The 23692-nt window shown below is 34.3% G+C and overlaps 1 protein-coding gene across 1 annotated transcript in view; it reads right to left on the reverse strand.

The window, feature by feature from the left end:
• The window catches only part of EXOC5 (exocyst complex component 5), a 63841-nt gene that overhangs the window by 10591 nt on the left and 29558 nt on the right, over positions 1-23692 (reverse strand). Inside the window, exons 6-15 of the mRNA XM_030811071.1 lie at positions 23042-23070; positions 21431-21540; positions 19731-19775; positions 19486-19626; positions 18343-18425; positions 16864-17073; positions 15104-15251; positions 7803-7911; positions 4905-5025; positions 3560-3646 (exon numbers count right to left, since the gene is read on the reverse strand). Of these exons, the coding sequence (XP_030666931.1) occupies positions 3560-3646; positions 4905-5025; positions 7803-7911; positions 15104-15251; positions 16864-17073; positions 18343-18425; positions 19486-19626; positions 19731-19775; positions 21431-21540; positions 23042-23070 (1083 nt within the window). The remainder of the gene's footprint in view (positions 1-3559; positions 3647-4904; positions 5026-7802; positions 7912-15103; positions 15252-16863; positions 17074-18342; positions 18426-19485; positions 19627-19730; positions 19776-21430; positions 21541-23041; positions 23071-23692) is intronic.

A 23692-nucleotide genomic window follows, 5' to 3' on the forward strand; every position in this document is an offset into this window, starting at 1 on the left:
TTTTTATTTTGAATTTTTGGATTAGGGATGCTGAATGTGTACGGAACGCTTCTGGTGGAGATAGGGAACTTATGAAGAATGGCCAAGGTTGGGAAAAACAGGTAGGAGCAACACTGAGTCTCACAGTGTGAGGACAATCACAAGGATGGATAAGAGGTACTAAAGATCCAACTGAGAAATGAGAGCATGGATTTGCAGTGGTACCAATAACATACATGTTATGTGATATTCTCCAACAGCGAGGAGTCAACCAGTCATGGGAATAAAAGAGACAGCATCTATCAGAGGTTAGGGTCTGTAAGACAGTTGTAATTGATGGAAATGTACTTTAGAGTATTTCAAGAAAGTAATTCAAAAGATGGACCAAGTGATATAAGCACAACAACAAAAGAAATAAAGCTAGGAAAAGGATAATAGATTGGCATAAGTTGAAGAGATTAAGAGACGGGGTCCTGCTGAAGTCAGAAAAATCCCAGGACCAGATGGCCTTACTAGTGAATTCTACCCAACATTAAAAAGAAGAATTGGCTGGGCACAATGACTCACACCTGTAAGCCCAGCACTTTGGGAGGCTGAGGTGGGTGTATTGCCTGAGGTCAGGAGTTCAAGACCACTCTGGCCAACAAGGTAAAACCCTGTCTCTACTAAAAATACAAAAAAATTAGCTGGATGTAGTGGTGTGCGCCTGTAATTCCAGCTATTCGGGAGGGTGAGGCAGGGGAACTGCTTGAACCAGGGAGATGGAGGTTGCAGTGAGCCATGATCATGCCGCTGGACTCCAGCCTGGGCAACAGAGGGAGACTCCATCTCAAAAAAAAGAAGAATTAACACCAATCGTTCTCAAATATTTTCAAACAATGGAAGAACTGGTAACTCCTTCAAACTCATTTTACAAAGACAACATTACAGTGATACCAAAGCCAGAGAAGGACAATACAGGAAAGAAAATTACAGGCCATATCCCTGATGAATAAAGATGTAAAAAAAAAAAAAAGAAAAACTAGCAAACTGAATTCAATAGCACACTAAAAGGATCATACACCATAACCAAACAGAATTTATCCCTGAGATTCAAGGATGGTTCAGCATATGCAGATCTATAAATGTGACAGACCACATTAACAGAATGAAGGATAAAAATCGTATGACTGTCTGACGATGTGAAAAAAAAACGCTTCTGGTAAAATTCAACACTCTTTCATGACAAAGACTTGCAAACAAATTAGGTATAGAAGGAATATACCTAAAGATAATAAAGATCATATATGACAAGCCCACAACTAATATCAAACTCCACAGTGGAAAGCTCAAAGCTTTTCCTCTAACATCAGGAACAAGAACAAGGATGTCCACTCTCACCACTTCTATTCAACACAGTAGTGGATGTCCTAGCCAGAGCAGTTAGGCAAGAAAAAGAAATAAAAGACATCTAAATTGGAAAGAAAGAAGTAAAATTGTCTCTTTGCAGATGATATGATCTTAGAGAAAACTCTAAAGACTCCATCGAAAAATAGAACTAATAAATAAATTCAGTAAAGTTGCCAGATAGAAAATCATCATACAAAAATCAGTTGTTTTTATACATTATCAGCAAACTATCCAAAAAAGAAAGAAAAAAAAAAATCCCATTTACAATAGCACGAAAAAGAATAAAATATTTAGGAATTAACCAAGCAAGTAAAAGACTTATACACTGAAAACTATAGAACATTGCCAAAAGAAACAAGTAAATGGAAACATATCTTGTGTTTAAGGCTTGAAAGAATGAATATTGTCAACCTGTCCATACTACTCAAAGCAATTCAATGCATTCCCAATCAAAATTCCAATAGCATTTTTCACAGAAATAGAAAAAAAAAAACATAAAATTCTTATGTAACCAGAAAAAATCCTGAATAGCCAAAGCAATTTTGAGAAAGAACAAAACTGGAAGCATCGTACTTCTTGGTTAGAAAATATATTATACAGCTACAGTAATTAATGCAGTATGGTACTGGCATAAAAACAGATACACAGCCCAATGGAACATGATACAGAGCCCAGAAATAAATCCATCCATTTACGGTCAACTGCTCTTTAACAAGGGTGCCAAGAATACACAATAGGGAAAGGATAGTCTCCTCAATAAATGGTGCTAGAAAACTGGATATCTACACACAGGAAAATGAAATGACACCTTTATCTTATACTCTACACAAAAAAAATCAACTCAAAATGGATTAAATTTAATGTAAGACCCACAACTATAAAACTAGCAGAAGAAAACATAAGAAAAAAGTTTCTTGACATTGGTGTTGGCAATGACCTTTTGGATATGGCCTCAAAAGCACAGGCAACAGAAACAAAGACAAATGAGATTGCATCAAACTAAAGAGTTTCTGCACAGCAAAGAAAACAATCAACGGCCTATGAAATGGAAGGAAATATTTGTAAACCATACATCTCAGAGTGTTCGACACCAAACATACAAGGAACTCAAACAACTCAATAGCAAAAAAGTAAATGATCCAATGATTAAAAGCAAAGAACCTGAATAAAAATTTTTGAAAGAAGACATACAGATGGCTAACAGGTATATGAAAAGGTGCTCAACATCACTAGTCATCAGGAAAATGCAATCAATTATCACTTCACACCTGTTAGGATGGCTCTTTTCAAAAAGGCAATAGATAACAAGCGTTGTCAAGAGTGCAGATAAAAGACATTTGTACACTGTGGATGGGGATGTAAATTGGTACAGTCATTATGGAAAAGTATGGAAATTCCTCAAAAACTTAAAAACAGAGCTACTATATGACCCAACAACCCCATTTCTGAATATCCAGGCATACCTTGTTTTATTCTGCTTTGTTTGATTGTGTTTCACAGATACTGTGGTTTGTTTTGTTTGTTTTTTTTACAAGTTGCAGGCTTGTGGCAACGCAAGTCTATCAGTGCCACTTTTCCAACAGCCTGTGCTCACTTTGTGTTTCTGTGTCACATTTTGGTAATTCTTATAATATTTCAAACTTTTTCATTACTGCTAAATCTGTTATGGTGATCTATGATCAGTGATCTTTGATGTTACTATTTTAATTGTTTTGGGGTACCACAAACCACACCCACATAAGACAGTGCACCTAATTGACAAATGTAGTGTGTGTTCTGACTGCTCCAGTTAATGGCTGTTTCCCTGTCTCTCTGCCTCTCCTTGGACCTCCCTATACCTTGAAACACAGTAACACTGAAACTAGGACAATCAATAATCCTACAATGGCCTCTAAGTGTTCAACTGAAAAACATCACATATTTCTCACTTTAAATCAAAAGCTAGAAATGATTAAGCTTAGTGAGGAATGCATGTTAAATGCCAAGATAGGCCAAAGTAAAAAACTTCAAGATGCAATAAAAACAACATTCTAATAAGGATGAAGGCAATATGTAAAAATAAAAGCAAATGTTGTAGCAATATGGTGGAATTAAGATAAATATTTTTCTTCTCTACAAAGTATTTTCATGCTGCTATAATATGGTGTTTTTATAATTTAAAAAAATGCAAGAGACAAAACCAACAACTTGCCTATCAATGCCAGTATCCAATTTCATCTCCATTTGTTCAATTATTTCTTTTTTCTTCTGAAGGCATTCAGATAACTTAGGAGAAGAGCTATTGTATATTTACAAGGGAAAAAGAATCATATTAATAGTCTAATATTTTCTAAAAGTTTTTCATACACCCATGTGTATTACATTATATACATTTATAAATACATCCATATACACACATTAATATTGTTAACAAATCCAAGAAGCATATAAGAAGGAAAGTAATTATTTAGCATTCACTATGCCCAATTCATTATAATAGACTAAAAACAACCGATTAAAAGGGAAGGAAGAGGACCACTTAAATTTGTTACTTTGATCTCTGAGGAGACATCTCTCAAGAATATAAATGTGACTTTAAAATTTTGGAATTATTTGGTTTTCTTTATAAACAATTATCTAGTGTAATACCAAGAAAAGTTATAGACTATCATCACCAGAGTTTTAAGAATACAGTAAATCATACTATAAAATTTGGAGGGTAACAGCCAATCCAGCTGTATTTTTAAAAACCAGACAACCATATTTGCCTTCTGAATGCTATCAGAATGTCAAAACATTCAAAATATTAAGAAATAGGCAACCCTAATAATTGTGTGAATTCTCTGCTTTGTGGCATAACAGCTCTTAAAAAGTAAATTTCCTTTCAAAGTATGATTCAGGGATTACAAGTGACTGTTATCTTTGAGACTGTTTCTGGACTAGTCTTGGCATATCAATGTTTACAACAAAATGTCAAAAAATTTTATATGAATATTTTTCCTCTTACATAACAGTGCTAAAGAGATAATTTTGTAAAGCATGTTCGCATATACACCATCTTATTTCTCAAATGCTTTATAAGTTCACATAAATTGATATGAAGATATAAACCAAACCTTACTTAATGCCTCATTAAAATCTGTCCTATTAATCTCACAAAATTTTTTGTATGTACCTTTACATTATAACAAGTGGGTATATGGACTTTGTCTATCAGATCTTTTAAAATATGTCAAATTTGCTGAGTTTCACTAAGCTGGAGGTCCTCTTTCACATGAGATTTCAGTTTTAGGTGAAAAAAAATTTGTGACAGATTAAATCTTTTGAAATACACCAAAATTAATAATATAGTGGAAAGAGAAAACAGAAATGCAGGAAGAAACAATATCTAATGTTTTATTTCCTAAGAACTTTTATATTTTTATGTCATTCCACTTGTCCAGTTTGACATTTTTGTGAAAATGTATTTTTTAAATTTAATGAAAATATATGTAGATTATGTAGAATGCTATTAATAGTCACTGAAATATCAATGAAAATCAGATAATTTGACTAACCTTATTAGTGGCATAAGGTGATCATTAAACTGTTTGTCAAAAAGATGAAAAATAGTATTGGCCTGTTGCACAACGTCCAAAAAATAAAGATTTGCATTCCTAGAATCTGAAGAGGGAATTCCTAAAACCGGAAAGCATACATATGTTAGAATCATCCTTGAAGAACTTCATCTTGGCAACAGAAAAAAAGAATGTAGTTTTTTAATCTATAACATAAAATAAATGAAACCGCTGTTTTAATACATCAATAATGACTTCCGTGGACAGAAGAGGAAAATCAAGCTTAAGCTTATACTAGGTAAAACTCATCCAAAGTTATTTTTATGCCCAATGTTCACCATCTACTTAGCCTTGATGATTCACGTGAGCCATGAATACACCTCCACATATTTCTTATAACCAGGCCTCTTTATCTCTGATAATAGTTCGAATAATTTTCTCATTGGTTTTCCTCATTCAAGTCTCTTTACCTTTTATCCTAGATACTGCTGCCATAGTAATATCCCTAAACTGACACATTTCACTTACTGTGCTCTACACTATTTCCTCAAAAATACTCAAAATGTCCTCACTATCTACAGATTACATTCCTGATTTTATTCTGGAATTTATTCAGAATAAAATAAAAAAGCGAATCAAGCCACTCCGTATTCTGACCTCAAAATGTCAGCTGACCTCTCTGGATTTCCATTTCCTCCTTTTTGCAAAGAATAACAGATGAACTCAAAGGTCCTAGATGTTTATGTTTCTAGCTAAAAGACTTAAGACACTAAAGAAAATATGCATAGCTAATAAGAAAATACAGGCTTGACACCTAGAGTTCTTTATAGGACAAGATTACCAACTGATAAGAAATTGAAGGCTCAAATAACAAATGAACTTTACAAGAGAAAAACACAAAATCAATACATATGTAGAAAATATGAAACATTGTTATTAATGAAAGACATAAAAATTAAGGCAATATTGATGTACTTTTTTTCTTTATAGGCATCAGAACTCAGCTACAATGTATGTTTTTAACCACAAAATTAAAATTTTTAAAGAATATTCAATAATTACAGAAAAACTGACACACACAAACAGTCCAGCAGCGGCATAAGTTAGTAGGAAAAGAAACCTTTAGGAAAATAGTTTAAATCAAAACAAAAAATTCTTGGGAGGCTGAGGAGGGAGGATCACTTGGAGCCAAGAGTTCAAGAACAGCCTAGGCAACAAAGCAAGACCCCATCTCTACAAAAAAAGAAAAAATTAGCTGGGTGCAGTGGCATGCACCTGTAGTTATAGCTACTCAGGAGGCTGAGGCAGGAGTATTGCTTGAGCCCAGGAGTTCAAAGTTGCCATGAGCCATGAATGTGCCCCTGCACTCCAGCCTGGGTGACAGAGCGAGATTCTATCTCAAAAATAAAAATAAAAATAAGGGCATATCACAATTATTATATATACACACTTTTTAAAATTTTTTAATCCCTTACTCAGTTTTATTTTTCTTCATTGCACTTTCTAATCATTTGTCTATCTTCTCCATATGAATGTAAACTCCACAAGTGCAGGAGTAGGCATTTAATAAGCATGTGCTAAATGAATGAATTCTGATGAGTGGAGGCAGACATTAACAGATAAAAATTTCATTGTGATAAGTGCTATAAAAAAAGTTAATGCAATGATAAGATAATGAGGATAACTGGGCTGGGAGAAGAGGGCTACTTTAGCTAGGGTGATCAGCAAAGGCCTCTCTGAGAAGATAACATCTTAGTTGAGATCAGACGATTGAAAAGCCAGCCATGAGAAAAGCTGAGGCAAAAGGATTTTGAGGACAGGAAAACACCAAGTGCAAAGAGACTAAGCAAGGAAAAACAATAAGGGTCAGAGTGGGCAGTGAGAAGAAATGCAATGAGAGATAATGAATACATACCAGGCCACATAAAAAGTCATGCTTCTCTAGAGTTTGCTGTTGTTTTCCCCTTAAGAGTAATAGGAAACACTACAGAGTTTTAAATAAGGAAATAATTAAACTAGCTGTTACATGAAGTCAGTAATGTGGAGAGGCAAGAATGTACACAGGGAGACCAGTTACAAGTAGACAGAGATAATGGTGTTTAAATTAGGGTGGCATCAGTGAAGATGGAGAAAAGTACATGAATTTGACTTATGCCTGGAAGTATATTGACAGGATTTGCTGATGGATTGGCTATCAGGATTTCTGAAAAAGAGGAACTGAGGAACTCCTGGGTTTTGTTGGGGCTTGAGCAAGTGGTAAATGGTAATGCCTTTTAAAAAACTGACATACAATAATCATGCATATTGGTAATGCCTTTTAATGACATGGGAAGAATGGGAAAGGAACAGGTTTAGAGGGAAGATAAAGAGTTTAATTTGGGATATGTTAAGTTTGAGATGACCATTGAACAGGTGAAGTAGACAACTGAATTAATGAGACTGGACTCTGGTCATTATTGTGCTACTAATACTAACTACTAAGACCAAAAGACCACAAGCAAATTAAGAATTTTAATTTGAATCTATTTTTTTCCAGACTTAGTTTTTAATACTTCTCTTTCTAAGTCTTACATTACTCAATTCCCCAATCAGAATTGTTTTCGCCTTCATTTTGTTCCTCGACATTTTCTAACTTACAGCATTGTAAGACATTGTGTCATACATTGTAGTGACTTATGTAGCTTATTATTTTATTATGCCATATGTAAACAATATGAGAGAACCATTCTGTATAGCTTTCAGCACCTGGCAAATCCTTGCATTATAAAAACTCAAACTTCATTGCACTGAACTGAATTTGACACACAGAGATGATTATACGCAAAACAACATTATGCATATAGTTTAACCAAGCAGGATCAAAAGAATTTAACACAAGTGTAACACAAATATACTTACCAGCAAGTCCTGTTTCCAAAGCATAATCAATATGCTCAATACATAAAAATTCCACAAGAATGGTAAAAATTCTGAAGGCATTCCTTGGTAAGTCAGAAGGATCAGAGAGCTTAAAAACAAAAACCAAACAACATCATTCCTCAAGTCTACCTTTTGAAAATGCCAATTTTTTTTAAGCAATCAATTTTTTATAAGATGTAGTCAGTGTTTCAGGTATTCAAAATAACTCACAGCTCCCCCCATATTGTGTGCGCATGCACAAACACACACGCACACAATTATAATGCTCCATGTTTGTCTACAACTCTCCAGACTTAGAGCAATGTTTTTCAAAGTTGGATTGCAATCCATTAGTGAAATCCAAGTATACTTTCATAAAATGTATACCCCCCACACATATATATACACACATATATATATATATATACAGAACTAACATGTAAAATGCATTTCTTACTGTGGGCCAAAGACGTTTGAGAGCAAAGAACAGTCTAGTAAAACTCAGAACAAAAAGAATTCTTTGTTTTACTGGGGAGTGGAGATGGAGAAATTAATAACGGATGCACCATAAAATATGACTGGCTCAAATAATGGTTTTATCATTTTCTGATTAAGTGAACCTTTGAGATGTTATTTAACCCCACCATGCCTCAATTTCTTCATTTGTAAGATGGGAATAGTATTAACAGTACTTACATTCTAGCCTTGGGGTGAGAATAAAATACGAAAATAAGCATAAAGTGTTTTTAGCACAGTATTTGCACATAGTGAGCTTACAATATTCATTTTGGTGCTGCTGTTGCTGTTAAACTAGCAATTTAGTAAAATAATTATTAGTTATGCTGGGAAAATAAAATCCTTTTTTAACAGTCAGAAAATTACTCTTGACTTCTTATAATTGCTTTCTATATTATTTATACATTGATTTCTGCTTCCGTCAAACCTATTTGTAGTCTTCATTCATGTGTCCTCTTGGGGCTAATATTTATTATCTGATGTATTAAATTAGAAGTTGATAGGAATTCTATAACCCCCTTTGAATTCCCACTGATTATAAATATTGAATTGGTATTACTCAGCTTCCTTCCTGGTCTTATTAATACTACCCCAACCTTTACCCCTCCCTCATCAGTCTCTCTATTCCAATATTCACCCTCCTCCTCTAATCACTGATGCTCAAAAAATGCTCTTACCTTCTTCACAAGACATTCTTACACTCCTCCTATTTACATCCAAACATCCATGAGTAATAGACAGAAGAGGCAGATGGAAAATTGGTAAGGATATAGAAGACTTGAACAACATAATCAACTAAGCCTGACATTTATACAATACTCCATCCAACAACATCAGGATATATGTATTTTTTCAAGTGCATACAAAAAAAATGGACCATATTCCGGGCTAAAAAAACAGAAGTCTTAATAAATTTAAAATGGGTTCACATCATACAAAGTACATCCTCTGACTACAATGGAATCAAATTTAAAATCAGTAACAGACATCTAACAAATTCCTAAATATCTGGAAACTAAATAACATATTTCTAAATGACGTTTGGGCCAAAACAAATCAAAAGCAAAATTAAAAGGATTTGAACTGAATAAAAATAAAACACAACATACAAAAATTCTGGGGATGCAGCTAAAATAGTATTTACAGGGAAATTTGTAAGACAAAACACTCGCATTAGATTAGGAAAGAAGAAAGTTCTCAAATCAATGACCTCAGCTTCCACCTTAGAAAACTAAAAAAACAGGGGGGTTGGGGTCAGAGTGGGGATAAAACCCAAGTAAGCAGAATAACAGAAGTAATAAAGAGTAGAAACTGATGAATATAAAACAGAAAAACAACAGGGAAAAATTAATGAAACCAAAAGCTGGTTCTTTGGGAGGAAATAAATCAGTAAAATGAATAAACCTCTAGCCAGATGGATCAGATAAAAAAAAATGACACAAATTACTAATATTAGCAAAGTGGTGACATCACTACAAATTCTACAGATATTAAAAGGATAAGAAAATATCATGAATATAATTTTATTCCAATAAATTCAACAACTTACGTGAACTACACAAATGCTTAAAACATACAAACTACCAAAGTGGACTTAAAAAGAAGTGGATAACCTGAATTGTTCTGTATCTACTAAAGAAGTTGAATTTGTAGTTTAAAATCCTCACACAGAAAACAATTCAGGCCCAAATGACTTCACTTGTGAATTTTACCAAAGAAAGAAAGAAAGAATACCAATTCTACGCAAACTCTTCCAGAAAATGGGAGGGGTGGTGGAAATACTTCCCAATACATCCTATGAGGCCAACACCCTGATACTAAAACCAGACAAAGACATAAAAAGGAAAAAAAGCTGGGCACAGTGGCTCACACCTGTAATCTCAGCACTTTGGGAAGCCGAGGCGGGCGGATCACCTGAGGTCAGAGGTTCAAGACCACCCTGGCCAACATGGCAAAACCCTGTCTCTACTAAAAATACAAAACTCAGCCAGGTATGGTGGCAGGTGCCTGTAGTCCAGCTACTTGGGAGGCTGAGGAAGGAGAATCGCTTGGACTCAGGAGGCGGAGGTTGCAGTGAGCTGAGATTGTGCCACTGCACTCCAGCCTGGGCGTCAGAGTGAGACTCCGTCTCCAAAAAAAAAAAAGAAAAAAAAAAAGGCCAATATCCCTCATGAACACAGATGTTAAAATCCTTTACAAAAGTTTAGCAAACCTAATCCAACAATATATGACAAAAGGTCAAAGGTCAATTGGTGACCAATTGGAGTTTATCAAAGAAGGAATGCAAGGCCAACATTTGAAAATCAATCACTATAATTTACCACATTAACAGAATAAAAAAGTTTTGCACAACATCTAACATCTAATCCTCATAGAACCACTCAGCTAAGTAGGATAAAATAATTTTCTCAATCTGAAAAAGAACATCTATGAAAAACCCAACTAGTATCATACTTAATAGTGAAAGACTAAACGATTTATTCTTAAGACCAGAAATAATGCAAAGTGTTCACTCTCACGACTTCTATTCAGCATTGTACTAGAAGTCTGGCCAGTGCAATAAGGCAAAAGAACAAATAAAAGACATCTATATTGGAAAACATAAGTAAAACTGTATTTATGGACTGATAATATAATAATCTATACAGAAAAGCCAGTGGAATCTACAAAAAAAAAAAAAAAAAAAAGGCAAATAGAACTAATAAGTGAGTTTAGTTAGGTTGCAGGTCTAAACCCAAAAGTATCTGAGACAAGTCTCAATCAATTTAGAAAGTTTATTTTGCTAAGGTTAAGCACATTCCTATGACACAGTCTCAGGAGGTCCCGCCAACACGTGCCCACCTAAGTTGGTAGGGGCACAGCTTGGTTTTACACATTTTAGGGAGACATGAGACATCAATCAATAGGTGTGATGTACACTGGTTCTGTCCGAAAAGGCGGGACAACTTGAAGGGGTGAGAAGGTGCTTCCAAGTTACAGGTAGATAAGAGACAAACAGTTGTATTCTTTGGAGTCTTTGATCACCCCTTCACTGAATATACAATTTGCATGTCAGAGGTGGGTAGAGGAATAATCACTTATGCCTTAATCTGGCTCAGTGAATCTACATTTTTACATAAACAATAGGACAGAGGAAGCAATCAGATACGCATTTGTCTCAGGTGAGCTGAGGGATGACTTGAGTTCTCTCCTTTGTCCTGCAACTGTGAAGATAAGCTATCAACTTACATTGCCAAGGTGAAATTCAATAAAACCGTTTTAGGGGAAAGATCTTGAGGCCCACAAGGAATTTCTATCTTATTTAGGAATAAAATGGGAGGCAGGTTTGCCTGATGCATTTTCCAGCTTGAGTTTTCCCTTTGGCTTAGTGATTTGGGGGTCCAGAGATTTATTTTCTGTTCACACAGGATATAAGAGCAATATATAGAAATCAATTGTATTTCTATATACTAACAACTAAGTTAAACTAGAAATTAAATATAAATCTTAAAAAGACCATTTACATATGCTATAATGGGATCAAAATATGTCAATTCTCCCCAAATAGAACTACAGAGTCAACGTAATTCCAATCAAAATCTCAGACTTTTTCTGAAACAGACAAGCCATTATAAGACATAATACAAAATGATTTATATAAAAATGTTAGAGGACTTAGGACTTACACTACCCAATTCAAGACTTATTATAAAGTTACAGCAATTAAGACAGTAAAGTACAGGCATAAAGACAGACCAGTGGAACACAAGAGTCCAGAAACAGACCCACATATAAATGGTCCACTGATTTTTGACAAAGGTTCTAGAGTAATTCAGTGGGGAAAGGATAGCCTTTTCGATAAACGAAATTGAAACAACTGGATGCCTAACTGTAAAATTATGAACTTTGATCCACAATACTGTATAACTTAACTCAAAATTGATTATACATCTTAACATAAAGCCTCAAATTATAAAACTGCTAGAAGAAAACACAGGAGGAAAACTTTGTAACCTTTGGTTAGGCAAAGATTTCTTATATATGACACCAAAATCACCATCCAGAACAGAAAAGTATTATTAAATTGGATGTCATCAAAATTAAGAACATCTATCCTTAGAAATACTGATGAGAATAAAAAGACAAGCCACAGGCAGAAAAAAAATGTGCAAATCATATCTGATAAATTGTAACAATATAGAGTGCTCAAAAAATAAGAAAACACACAATTGATTTAAAAATGCACAAAAGATCTGAACACTTCACCAGAGAGTATATATTGACGGCAAATAAGCACATGAAAAGATGCTCAACATGAATCATCACTGCATTAGGAAAATGAAAACTAAAACTATAATCAAATATCACTACACACTATTAGTTTGGCAGCTTCCTAAAAAAAAAAAACCGTATGATTCAGTCATATCAATACTAAGTATTTTTGAGATTTATTCATGTTGACACATGTAACTCTACTTCACTCATTTAAATTGTTGTATAGTTTTCTACTGTATGAACAACACCAGTTTAACAACTCTCTTTTTGGTGGATACTGAAAGTTTGCTTTTAATTTTTCCACATGACAAGAAATGCTGTTATGATGTTATACATATCACATGAACCTATGAGTTTCTCTAAGAAACTGCCAAATTAATCCTCAAAATAACCATACCAATTTCACTCCCATTGGCGGTGTGTGACAACTGCTATTGCTCCACTTCCTTAACAACACTTGGTCATCACACTTCTTAATTTATCCCAACCTAATGAAAATGGGATGGTAATTCTCTTATTCTAAGTTGCATTTTCCTATTAGTGAGACTGAGTATTGTACTAGTGATTAACATTTTCTTTTTTGTAAACTGCATATGTGTATTCTTTGACTTGTTTTCTATTGATTTATATTCACATGTATAATTTACTGTCTCAGTATAAATACAGATTATATACATCAACATAAATAAGACTGCCTCAACTCTCAATCCACTACTTAAAAGCCATGTATCTCAGTTCTTTATCTGAAAAATAACCTCACAGGGTGGTTATATGATGAAATAAGTTTACATACGCATATATATATATATATATATATATGTATGTAAACTACATACAAACAAGATATATATACATACACACACACACTTAAAATGCTTAGAAAAGTGTCTGGCACTTCTCAAAAGAAGACATTTATGCAGTTAACAAACATGAAAAAAAGCTCATCATCACTGGTCATTAGAGAAATGCAAATCAAAACCACAATGAGATACCATCTCACGCCAGTTAGAATGGCAATCATTAAAAAATCAGGAAACAACAAATGCTGGAGAGGATGTGGAGAAATAGGAATGCTTCTACACTGTTGGTGGGAGTGTAAATTAGTTCAACCATTGTGGAAGACAATGTGGTGATTCCTCAAGGATCTAGAACCAGAATTACCATTTGACCCAGCAATCTCATTACTGGGTATATACCCAAAGGATTACAAATCATTCTACTATTAAGACACATGCACACGTTATGTTTACTGCAGCACTATTCACAATAGTGAAGACTTGGAACCAACCCAAATGCCCACCAATGATAGACTGGATAAAGAAAATGTGGCACATATATACCATGGAATACTGTGCAGCCATCAAAAAGGATGAGTTCATGTCCTTTGCAGGAACATGAATGAAGCTGGAAACCATTATTCTCAGCAAACTAACAAAGGAACAGAAAATCAAACACCGCATGTTTTCACTCAGAAGTGGGAGTTGAACAATGAGAACACACGGACACAGGGAGGGGAACATCACACACTGGGGCCTGTTGGGGGATGGGGGGCTAAGGGAGGAATAGCATTAGGAGAAATACCTAATGTAGATGAGGGGTTGATGGGTGCAGCAAACCACCATGGCACGTGTATACCTATGTAACAAACCTGCATGTTCTACACATGTAACCCAGAACTTAAAGTATAATAAAAAAAAAAAAAGAAGAGTGTCTGGAACATATTATGTACTATAAAATTATTAGCTACTATTATTTGTTTCATACAATCTTTTGCTAGTAGTATCATTTACAAATACTTTATCACTCTGACTTTTCTGTTTATTGTGCTAAACTGTGTTTATTAGAAAGGAAAATCTAAGTTTTAATGGAGTCAAATCTTCATTCTTTCCCTTTGATGTTGATGCTCTTAAAACATTGTTCTTTCCCTGATGCACCATTTCTTCATGAGAAAAGTCTAACTGTCCCTTTCACATCTTCATTTAATCTTACATAACAAAAATTTGATTTGCTCAACTTTAATTTAAAGCTATATTCACATTTATTCCTAATTTTAAAATTATTGTTCTCCAAAACAAAAATCCTATCTTTTATTACAAAAAATAGTTGTTCCTAATCAGAGAGTAAATTTATATCTTAGTAAAACAAGGTAAGACTTAAAATACACAACTATATAGTCAATTCTCTCTATCTGTAAGTTCTGTATCTGTGGGTTCTACATCAGCAGATTCAACCAGCCACAGATTAAAAATATTCAAAAAAAAAAAAAGAGAATGGTTGCATCTGTACTGAATATGTACTGTCATCATTCCCTAAACACTGAAGTTACAACTATTTACGGAGATTTACATTGCACTAGGTAATGTAATAATATATACAAATAATTATAAGTAACCTAGAGATGAATTAAAGTATAAAGGAGGATGTGCATAGGATATACCACGATTTTGGTATCCTCGGAGGTTTTGGAATCAACTTCCCACAGATATCAAGGAACAACTGTAAACGTAAAATAAATTTACAATCACTCTTACCCTATGACATCTTTCAAAGGCTTGTTTGGTTTCTTGTAAAAGATTAACCACCACTTCTTGGGATAGAAAAGTTTCCCCATGAGTATCGATACTTGGCCCAAGTGGTAAGTTGGTACGTTGTCTAATTCTTTCCTTCAAATCTTGAATACTAGTACATCATAAAGACAAATGAAAAAAAGAAAACATTTTACTTAGATTTCAACTTCGAGTACTTCCAAACTTAGTATATATCAACAACAGCAACAAAAAAGGACCAATAGCCAACAGACCTAATTTCTAATTCCAATAACTAGTTTTGTGAAATAAAGTTAGCCTTGATCTCTAAACGGAAGATTTTCATCTGATAAATGAGTAGATTTGGACTTCTAATGTCTGAAGTCGCTTTACAATTCAACCTTACAATCCTAACTCAATAGTAAAACTTGTTGGGTTTCCTTAGAAAGTGAGCTATTCCAAATAGGTTAGCATTCTAAATAACTAAATAGTCCTGTTTAAAAAGAAAACTTTAAAAGTTTAACAATTTTAAAATATAGTCATTTTAAGATTATGCACATTTATTCATATTAAAGAAGATATATTAAATATAATTTAGCTATTCTTAATTACTGAGGGTCACCTGAAACACTTACATGGGGTATCTTTGGAAGGTTAGACTTTTTTTGCTCCTAGGATATGTAACTCCAGACTACCGTAAACACACACACACACACACACACACACAAATTCCTATTATTCATTAGTTTTTCTCTTCCCTTCCTTGCTACTACCTTTCGGGTATTACCTCTTACTACTAATTTTAACTCTCTCTAATCATTATTTAATACACAACAAAATGGGAAATAAGAAACTGGTTTCGATATATATGTGTGGGGATTCTGGACTTTGAGTCCACCAAAGTCATTCTGTCTCTTTTTAGAATCTGGGTTCCAGGCAGTTAAAGCCTGGCAGCTGAGATGTCAACTATTCTTGGAGCAAGTTATCTTCTTCTAGTCTGTTAATAATTGTAGGCATTAAGGTATTAATTTAATAGTTTTTTATGCTAAAGTCTCTGAACAAAACTCATCAATTCAAGGTACTTAAATTGCAAACTATTTTCTATTTTTTTCACACCTGCAACAGTAACAAAAAAAAGATGTATTTCCTGATCAATAACCTCGAACTTATTCTATCTAGAAAAAAAAAATGAAAGTATGGAACTTTTTATATTACTAGTGTTCTGCTCGATAGTTTTAAAACATTATTTTTTAATTGACAAATATCTGCTTTACTTTTTTTTTTTTTGACACAGAGTCTTGCTGTGTCGCCCAGGCTGGAGTGCAGTGCTGCAATCTAGGCTCACTGCAACCTCTGCCTCCCAGGTTCAAGTGATTCTCTTGCTTCAGCCTCCCGAATGGCTGGGATTACAGGTGTTTGCCACCATGCCCAGCTAATTTTTGTGTTTTTAGTAGAGATGGGGTTTCACCACGTTGGCCAGGCTGGTCTCGAACTCCAGAACTCAGGTGATCAGCCCACCTCGGCCCCCCAAAGTGCTGGGATTACAGGCGTGAGTTACCACTCCCGGCCTACATTTCAATCATGTTATGTTAAGTCATTTCAACACGTGGTTTAAGAGCAAAATTTGATGAATAATATAACAATCTGGATTAAAAGAACTCTTCATAGAAAATTCTAATGATAGTCAACATTTGATAATTTGCCCAAATATAATGAAGTTATTAATGTCTTCAGTTTTAACAGTAGTATTTAACAAAAATACTCACCCTCCTGTGCCAATGGATCTCTTTTGATGGTTTTTCGAATCATAATAGCGCTGTAGGATCATAGCACTTCTGCTTTTCAAATAACCAGTCTCCACCTCAATGTAGTTCTCCAAATAGGAAATGAAAATGGATTTGATAAGCTTAGACAAGAAAGTCTGTTTATCAGTACCTAAATTAAACTCCATCAGCTTGCTGGAAAGATTGGTGGTTCTTTTCATGAAAAAGGGGGAGAAAAAGATTAATATATGTTTTAGGTATAGTAACAATATTAAGGAATACAAATTTTTACAATGTGACTTTAATGACTTATGTTAAGCCACCATTTCTTAAACTCTGGGAGAGTAGGCCGGGCGCGGTGGCTCACGCTTGTAATCCCAGCACTTTGGGAGGCCGAGGCGGGCGGATCACGAGGTCAGGAGATCGAGACCACAGTGAAACCTCATCTCTACTAAAAATACAAAAAATTAGCCGGGCGTGGTGGCGGGCGCCTGTAGTCCCAGCTACTCAGAGAGGCTGAGGCAGGAGAATGGCGTGAACCCGGGAGGCGGAGCTTGCAGTGAGCCGAGATCACGCCACACGCCACTGCACTCCAGCCTGGGCGACAGAGCAAGACTCCGTCTCAAAAAAAAAAAAAAAAAAAAAACTCTGGGAGAGTACTTATGATGTACAGATCAACTCTACAGGGTTACACATAAAGTACAGTGAAATATTACGAACAACTTTATGGTTTTGAGAACTGTTATAAATTCCTAGGAAAAGAACTTGTGAGGCAATGAACTAGTCTAGAAATGGCAACAGCGGCAGATTGGCCTGAAGTATGTCTAATGCCATTCATCACATGGGACCCAAAACAGAGTACTGAGAGATCTACTGTCTGTTCACCCTCTTTTGTTTTGTCCTTGTGGACTTTCCCTCTAATTTTCTATTTCCCATTGCTGAAGACAGGGTCATAACAGTGTTGTTGTTGAGATGGACTTCCTCATTACGGTAACTTTGGAAAAACCTTCTCCCAAAATGAAGACACTGAAGAAGAGTAATAGGGTTGGGAAAAGTCAAGGAAAAAAAAAAAACCCACAAAACTCCATATGAATGAAGCTTCTGAGACAATCTCTAAGAGTAACACTGACATTTACAAAAGCACAAGACAAATTCCTACATAAGATTTAAAGCTGAAATTGTCATTTGTTAAGATTACATCACTTCCTTTTGCAGTTTCTAAAGTTTTGACTGCAGATAAATGTAATTACACTAATGCTTAGAGAAAAGATAAAGCATAACATCCAATTCCTCAAATTAATGTATTAAGAATGTTGCACAATACAGTCTTGTATGATAACTAGTCTATACAGCTAAGCATTTAATGCTAAAAGGCAAACTGGTGACAAACTTATTCAAAAATACCTGAATACTTCCTCATTTTCTATCAAAAAAATAAAAAAAAATCTGTTATCTATTATTCTCTAATCCTTAAAAACTTACCTTGTATAGAGATCATAGAGATTTTTGAGATATTGCTCTGCATCAGACTTCCTACATTCTTCTAACTGCTCTTTCACAAAACTCTAAAAGAAAAAGGTTAACACTGTTAATTAGGTAAATATTAAATTCTATAACTTCTCAAGATATTTTTTCTTTTAAAATTCACTCTACAGTTTTGAACCTTTCTGACTTACAATCCAATCAAAAAGGCAATGTACAGAAAACAGACCAATCATAAAATATTTTAGAACAGGTTTTTACATTTTACCGCTTCTCGTATTTACCTGTAGAGGATCGTTATCAGTCTTAGGAATAAGTATTAAGAATTTAGAAATACGTTTTCTTTTAAATTGGCCTATTCTGCTCTGTGAGGTACATCAAAAAAACAAAACTGAGAGTACAAACAGTAGAGTCAATTCCTTAAAGCAGCATTTCCCAAACTGTGTTCCAGGTAACACTAGTGTTCCTCCAGACATCTATAGGCATTACTCCAAAACAGGGTTTCTTAGACAGCAAATGTGTGAAATGCTGTACTCCAAAACAGGGTTTCTTAGACAGTAAACGTGTGAAATCCTGTAGATTACATCCCCACTTCTAGAGAATGACAACACTCTCAAAATTCCTGAATTGTGTTAAAAAAAAAAAAAAAAGCAAACATTTATTGAATGTTGTTTAATCCAGTTGTAAACATAGCTTAGGAAATGTTATCTGAAAGTACAGTGATATGGAGGTAAATTAAATTTCTGTGTTTTCCCTTTTCATGTTAGTACCATATTATTAAAAATTCTACAGACTGCTCTTGTAATTCTTGTTCAGTTTCACAAATGACATCTATTGGTGAAGGCAGGGAACAAAAAAAAGAAAAATCTTCAAGGCTATCTTACCACAATATATTATACTACTACTACGAATACTACACAAATTTCAAGCATGTTCTCTGATGATACTTATTGATTAGCACTTTCTTCTTGGTGAATAACAAAACATTTTTTAAAAAGCATGAGGATTCCTTTCTCCTTAACTAGATTACTATTTCTAAGGTCATTACATAAGTAAACTAAATTTTAAAAATACTTCTAAAATATAGGAAAAAAATTACATATTGCCTTAAGAACTATTTAATTTGTTACTATTTAAAATTACCTGTAGTTTGATTTCAAATACATTTTGAATAAGTTTAGCCAGGACTGTTTCTGGATTACTGAAGATATCTCCAACTTGTTTGTTCACTCGTTGACAGAGTATTGCAGCATCTTCAAATATATCATTTCTCAAATAAGCACCCTAAACAGCAGAGGCATTTTACACAGTGAACATATAATTTCTAAATGATTTTAAAACACCAATTAGCATAAAATAATATCCAGTAAAGTGTACTGTTATGTTACCTCCTGGCACTGCTTTATATAAACATCAACACAATGGGAATAACCCTACAAGGAAGAAACACAGTTGTTATTATTCTGGTTCAATTATAGTAACTATTATTTCAATAAAAGAAGTGTTATATGTCATAAAGCTATGTCTATTTACCAGTAAATGGCCAACAGCAACACCTGTTGAACTTAAATAAAATTAACTGTAGAAAACCAATAACTTGATAAAGATATCGTCTCCCTAGTCACTTTCTATGATAAAATTTATCAGTTGGTACATATCCTTGTTGAACTTTAGACTAAAACAAGAAAGATGAAGTATGTAACTGAGTTCTTTGGAGTAATTTTTGTCCTATGATCATCTAGCCATCTCCTTCAACTCCAAAACATACCCACTCACACCTATCTACCCAACGCATACACACAAACACACACACACACAGAGAGTCAAGGTCTTGGAAAAAGGTTTTACATATATATATATGTATGCGTTTTATATACATATAAAAATATATATATTAAAAAGTGTGTGTATATATACATATATATGTGTGTGTGTATATATATATATTTCTTTTTTTTTTTTTTGAGACAGGATTTCACTCCTGTCACCCAGGCTGGAGTACAATGGTGTGATCTTGGCTCACTACAACCTCTGCCTCCCAGGCTCAAGCGATCCTCCTGCTGCAGCCTCCTGAGTAGTTGGGACTACAGGCGCATGCCTCCCCTCTGGCTAATTTTTGTATTTTCTGTAGAGATGGGGTTTCACCATGTTGCCTAGGCTGATCTCGAACTCCTGAGCTAAACTGATCCACCCGCCTCGGCCTCCCAAAGTACTGGGATTACAGGAGTGAGCCACTGCGCCTGGCCTTTCTCTAGCATTTGGTTTTACTTGCAAGAATCTAGACAGTTGTATTCAGCTGGCAGTTTGGAAATTTACTTTTTAAACTGAATATATTTTAATAAAATGTGTTTAAAACAAACTAATTTGTCATTAAGCTCACCATAATGAGATTTTTGCCTATTAATAAATCATACATAAAAACCAGTAAGGAAAGCAATATAAAGTGCACTACTGTCTCAAGAGCCATTCTCAATACTCATTCAGATTTTACCAAAATGAAAAGTCCAACAAATAGCTTCCCTTTCCCTAATCTGATACAAATCAAAGAAACAGATTGAAGGAAGAACCATTTCTTTAAGCACTTTCTTTGCAGAAATATACTCCTACACAGGGATTCTCTCCCCAGTTCAAATTCTAGGAAAACAATTCCGTAATACAAAATTCTTTTGTATTACATCCTGAGGTCCCCTGGATTTAAGTCTCTTACTAGTCATGTTCCATCTACTCTCTGGTTCCTATATCCTACCAGATATTTACAGTCAAGTTTTCTTTCTTTTCACCTATATCATAATATGTGAAAGCAAAAAAGCAGACAATATGATTTTATCAAAGTATAAAAATTCATCAATATTTAATTGATCAATTAATTTTAATTCAATATTAATATTGAATATAAAACCTTAAATATTAAATATATAACATTTAATACCATTTACAGAGTACCAAATGTACAAATTACTCAAAACAATGAAAATTATCACTGTGATATAGTTATATAATAATGGGGGAAATCAGAGACTATAATATATAGAACTTACACAATTTCCATAGCCTTGAACACTATTCATTTTTAATTCTTACTATTTACCTTAAAATGAAGTAAAACTGCTGCTACTTCTCTCATTCTGGAGATTTCACCTCTTCTTTGAGCACTGGTAAACTCCTGAATCAGCTGGCATTCTAAATCATGGTATTTACCTAAAAATAAAGTCATTCAGCTACACTGAGGCATACAAGGCATCCGCGTTATTTAAGAGTATCTACATTATTTACAAATATAATGACTATGAATATAGCTTTCTTTTGAAGGAATTACAAAAACAAATGAGACTATAGGCAGTGAACCTAGCCCCTGTAATATACTGTGCCATATAAATCTATATTTTCAAGACAAAAAACTTCCAAACTGGCAAAACTACTGAGTTTCCAGAGTCTGACTGTCATATGCCATTGTTACTTAAACCAGTAGCTGACTGGAAAAAATCCTCCGGATACTATTTCTGATAGCAACGCACATGAAAAATCCTACACATGGAAAGGATGAAGAGGACTACAGAACTCTTTACTAGAGTTCTGATGCCTCTACCTTGAACCATAGTGGACTGATGACTGAACACCAAATCTCATCTTGATAATATGCAGTATTTATACTTTTTTCATTTTCTTTTTGTGACAGAGTTTCTCTCTGTCACCCAGTCAAAGTGCAGTGGCGTGATCTTGGCTCACTGCAACCTCCACCTGCTGGGTTCAAGCGATTCTCCTGCTGCAGCCTCCTGAGTAGCTAGGATTACAGACACCCGTTACCACACCTGGCTAATTTTTGTATTTTTAGTAGAGACGGGGTTTCACCATGTTGGCCAGGCTGGTCTTGAACTCCTGACCTCAGGCGATCCACCCACCTCAGCCTCCCAAAGTGCTGGGATTACCGGTGTGAGCCACCATGTCCGGCCCTATTCACTATATTCTTGAGGCTAGTATGGTTCTTAATGAACACCTGAACTTCAGACTAATTTATCGTGATCAAAAATATTCCCAGGAAGTCTAACTAGCTGTGTCATCCTTATTCTAAGACTTTTTGGGACTATAGATGAAACTTTGAATCTTCTGTGCAGTGGCCTACTCTAAATAGTGACCGCGGCTACCACGGAATCTGCAAATTTAGTGGTCTTTTCAAAAACCTAGAATGATATAACCTAAAACAAAATCCAAGACTGGCAAGAACCAAACTAATCATGTAAGGAGTTAAATAGATACTGAAATGCTTATATAATCTTAAAAAAAAAAGAGAATCTTATTCAGAGATAGATGTATGGAAAGCACACAATTTCCAAAATGCACTATTAAATTAAAAATGCAAGGTATAAAGCTATTTACACAGTATGGTAGCAATTATTTAAAAATAAATGAGGATAGAAGTACATATAAATATCTATACACACACATACATACGTACAAACACAAATATATAGAATTTGTCTTATGCTTGTATATCCATAGATTATTCTGCAAGAATATCCAAAAAACTGGTAATGGTTGTTTTCAGGGAAGAGAAATCAAACTCAAGGATCTTCTATGCAGTGGCCTACTAGGGTAGGAAGATGACATTGTTCCTGCTTTTTCTCCTTTTGCTGTTTGTTTTATTTTTACACAACTAGTTTTTTTACTTATTAAAAAAAGGTAAAATAAATACATCACTTACTTGCAATTTTGGATTTAACTTCTGAAAATCTGAAAGACAAAAACCAACGATGAGGTTCGTTAGTTTTGACAAACATCCTATGGCAATGTAAGATGCTAACCAAAGGGGAAACTGGGTGCAGGGGATATGAGAACCATCTGTACTATCTTTGCAACTTTTCTGTAAATCCAAAACCATTATAAAGTTAAAAGGTTATTGTAAAAAGAAAAAAGACAAAATCAGAGGACAGAATACTGATAGGAAGCATGCCAGGTGATAAAACTTAATGTAGGTAGGTAGCGGGTTCTCATTTAGGAAATTCACATTGAAAATCAATTCTCTTTTTAAAGAATCAACTGCTCTGCATAAGACACTAACAACAACCCAGCCAGTCCCAAAACTGACTTACTGTTCTTACTTTTATTTGCTGGCATTTTAAATACACTTGATTATTTGTCTCCCTCCCCATTCCCATGGTTAGTATTTTTAAAAATAAAGTTCCATCATTATTATTCAAAAGAAAAAGATGATCAAATAATATATGATAATGATACAGTAATGACAAATAATAAAAAGACCCAGCAATGTGCCTAGCAGAGTAGTCATTCAATCTTTACAAATTAAAAAACTAAAATACCACGGTAGAATTTTTTCAAATCTCAAATATCTAAG

The sequence above is a fragment of the Nomascus leucogenys genome, chromosome 1a, assembly GCF_006542625.1.
Source record: "Nomascus leucogenys isolate Asia chromosome 1a, Asia_NLE_v1, whole genome shotgun sequence".
Lineage (NCBI taxonomy): Eukaryota > Metazoa > Chordata > Mammalia > Primates > Hylobatidae > Nomascus > Nomascus leucogenys.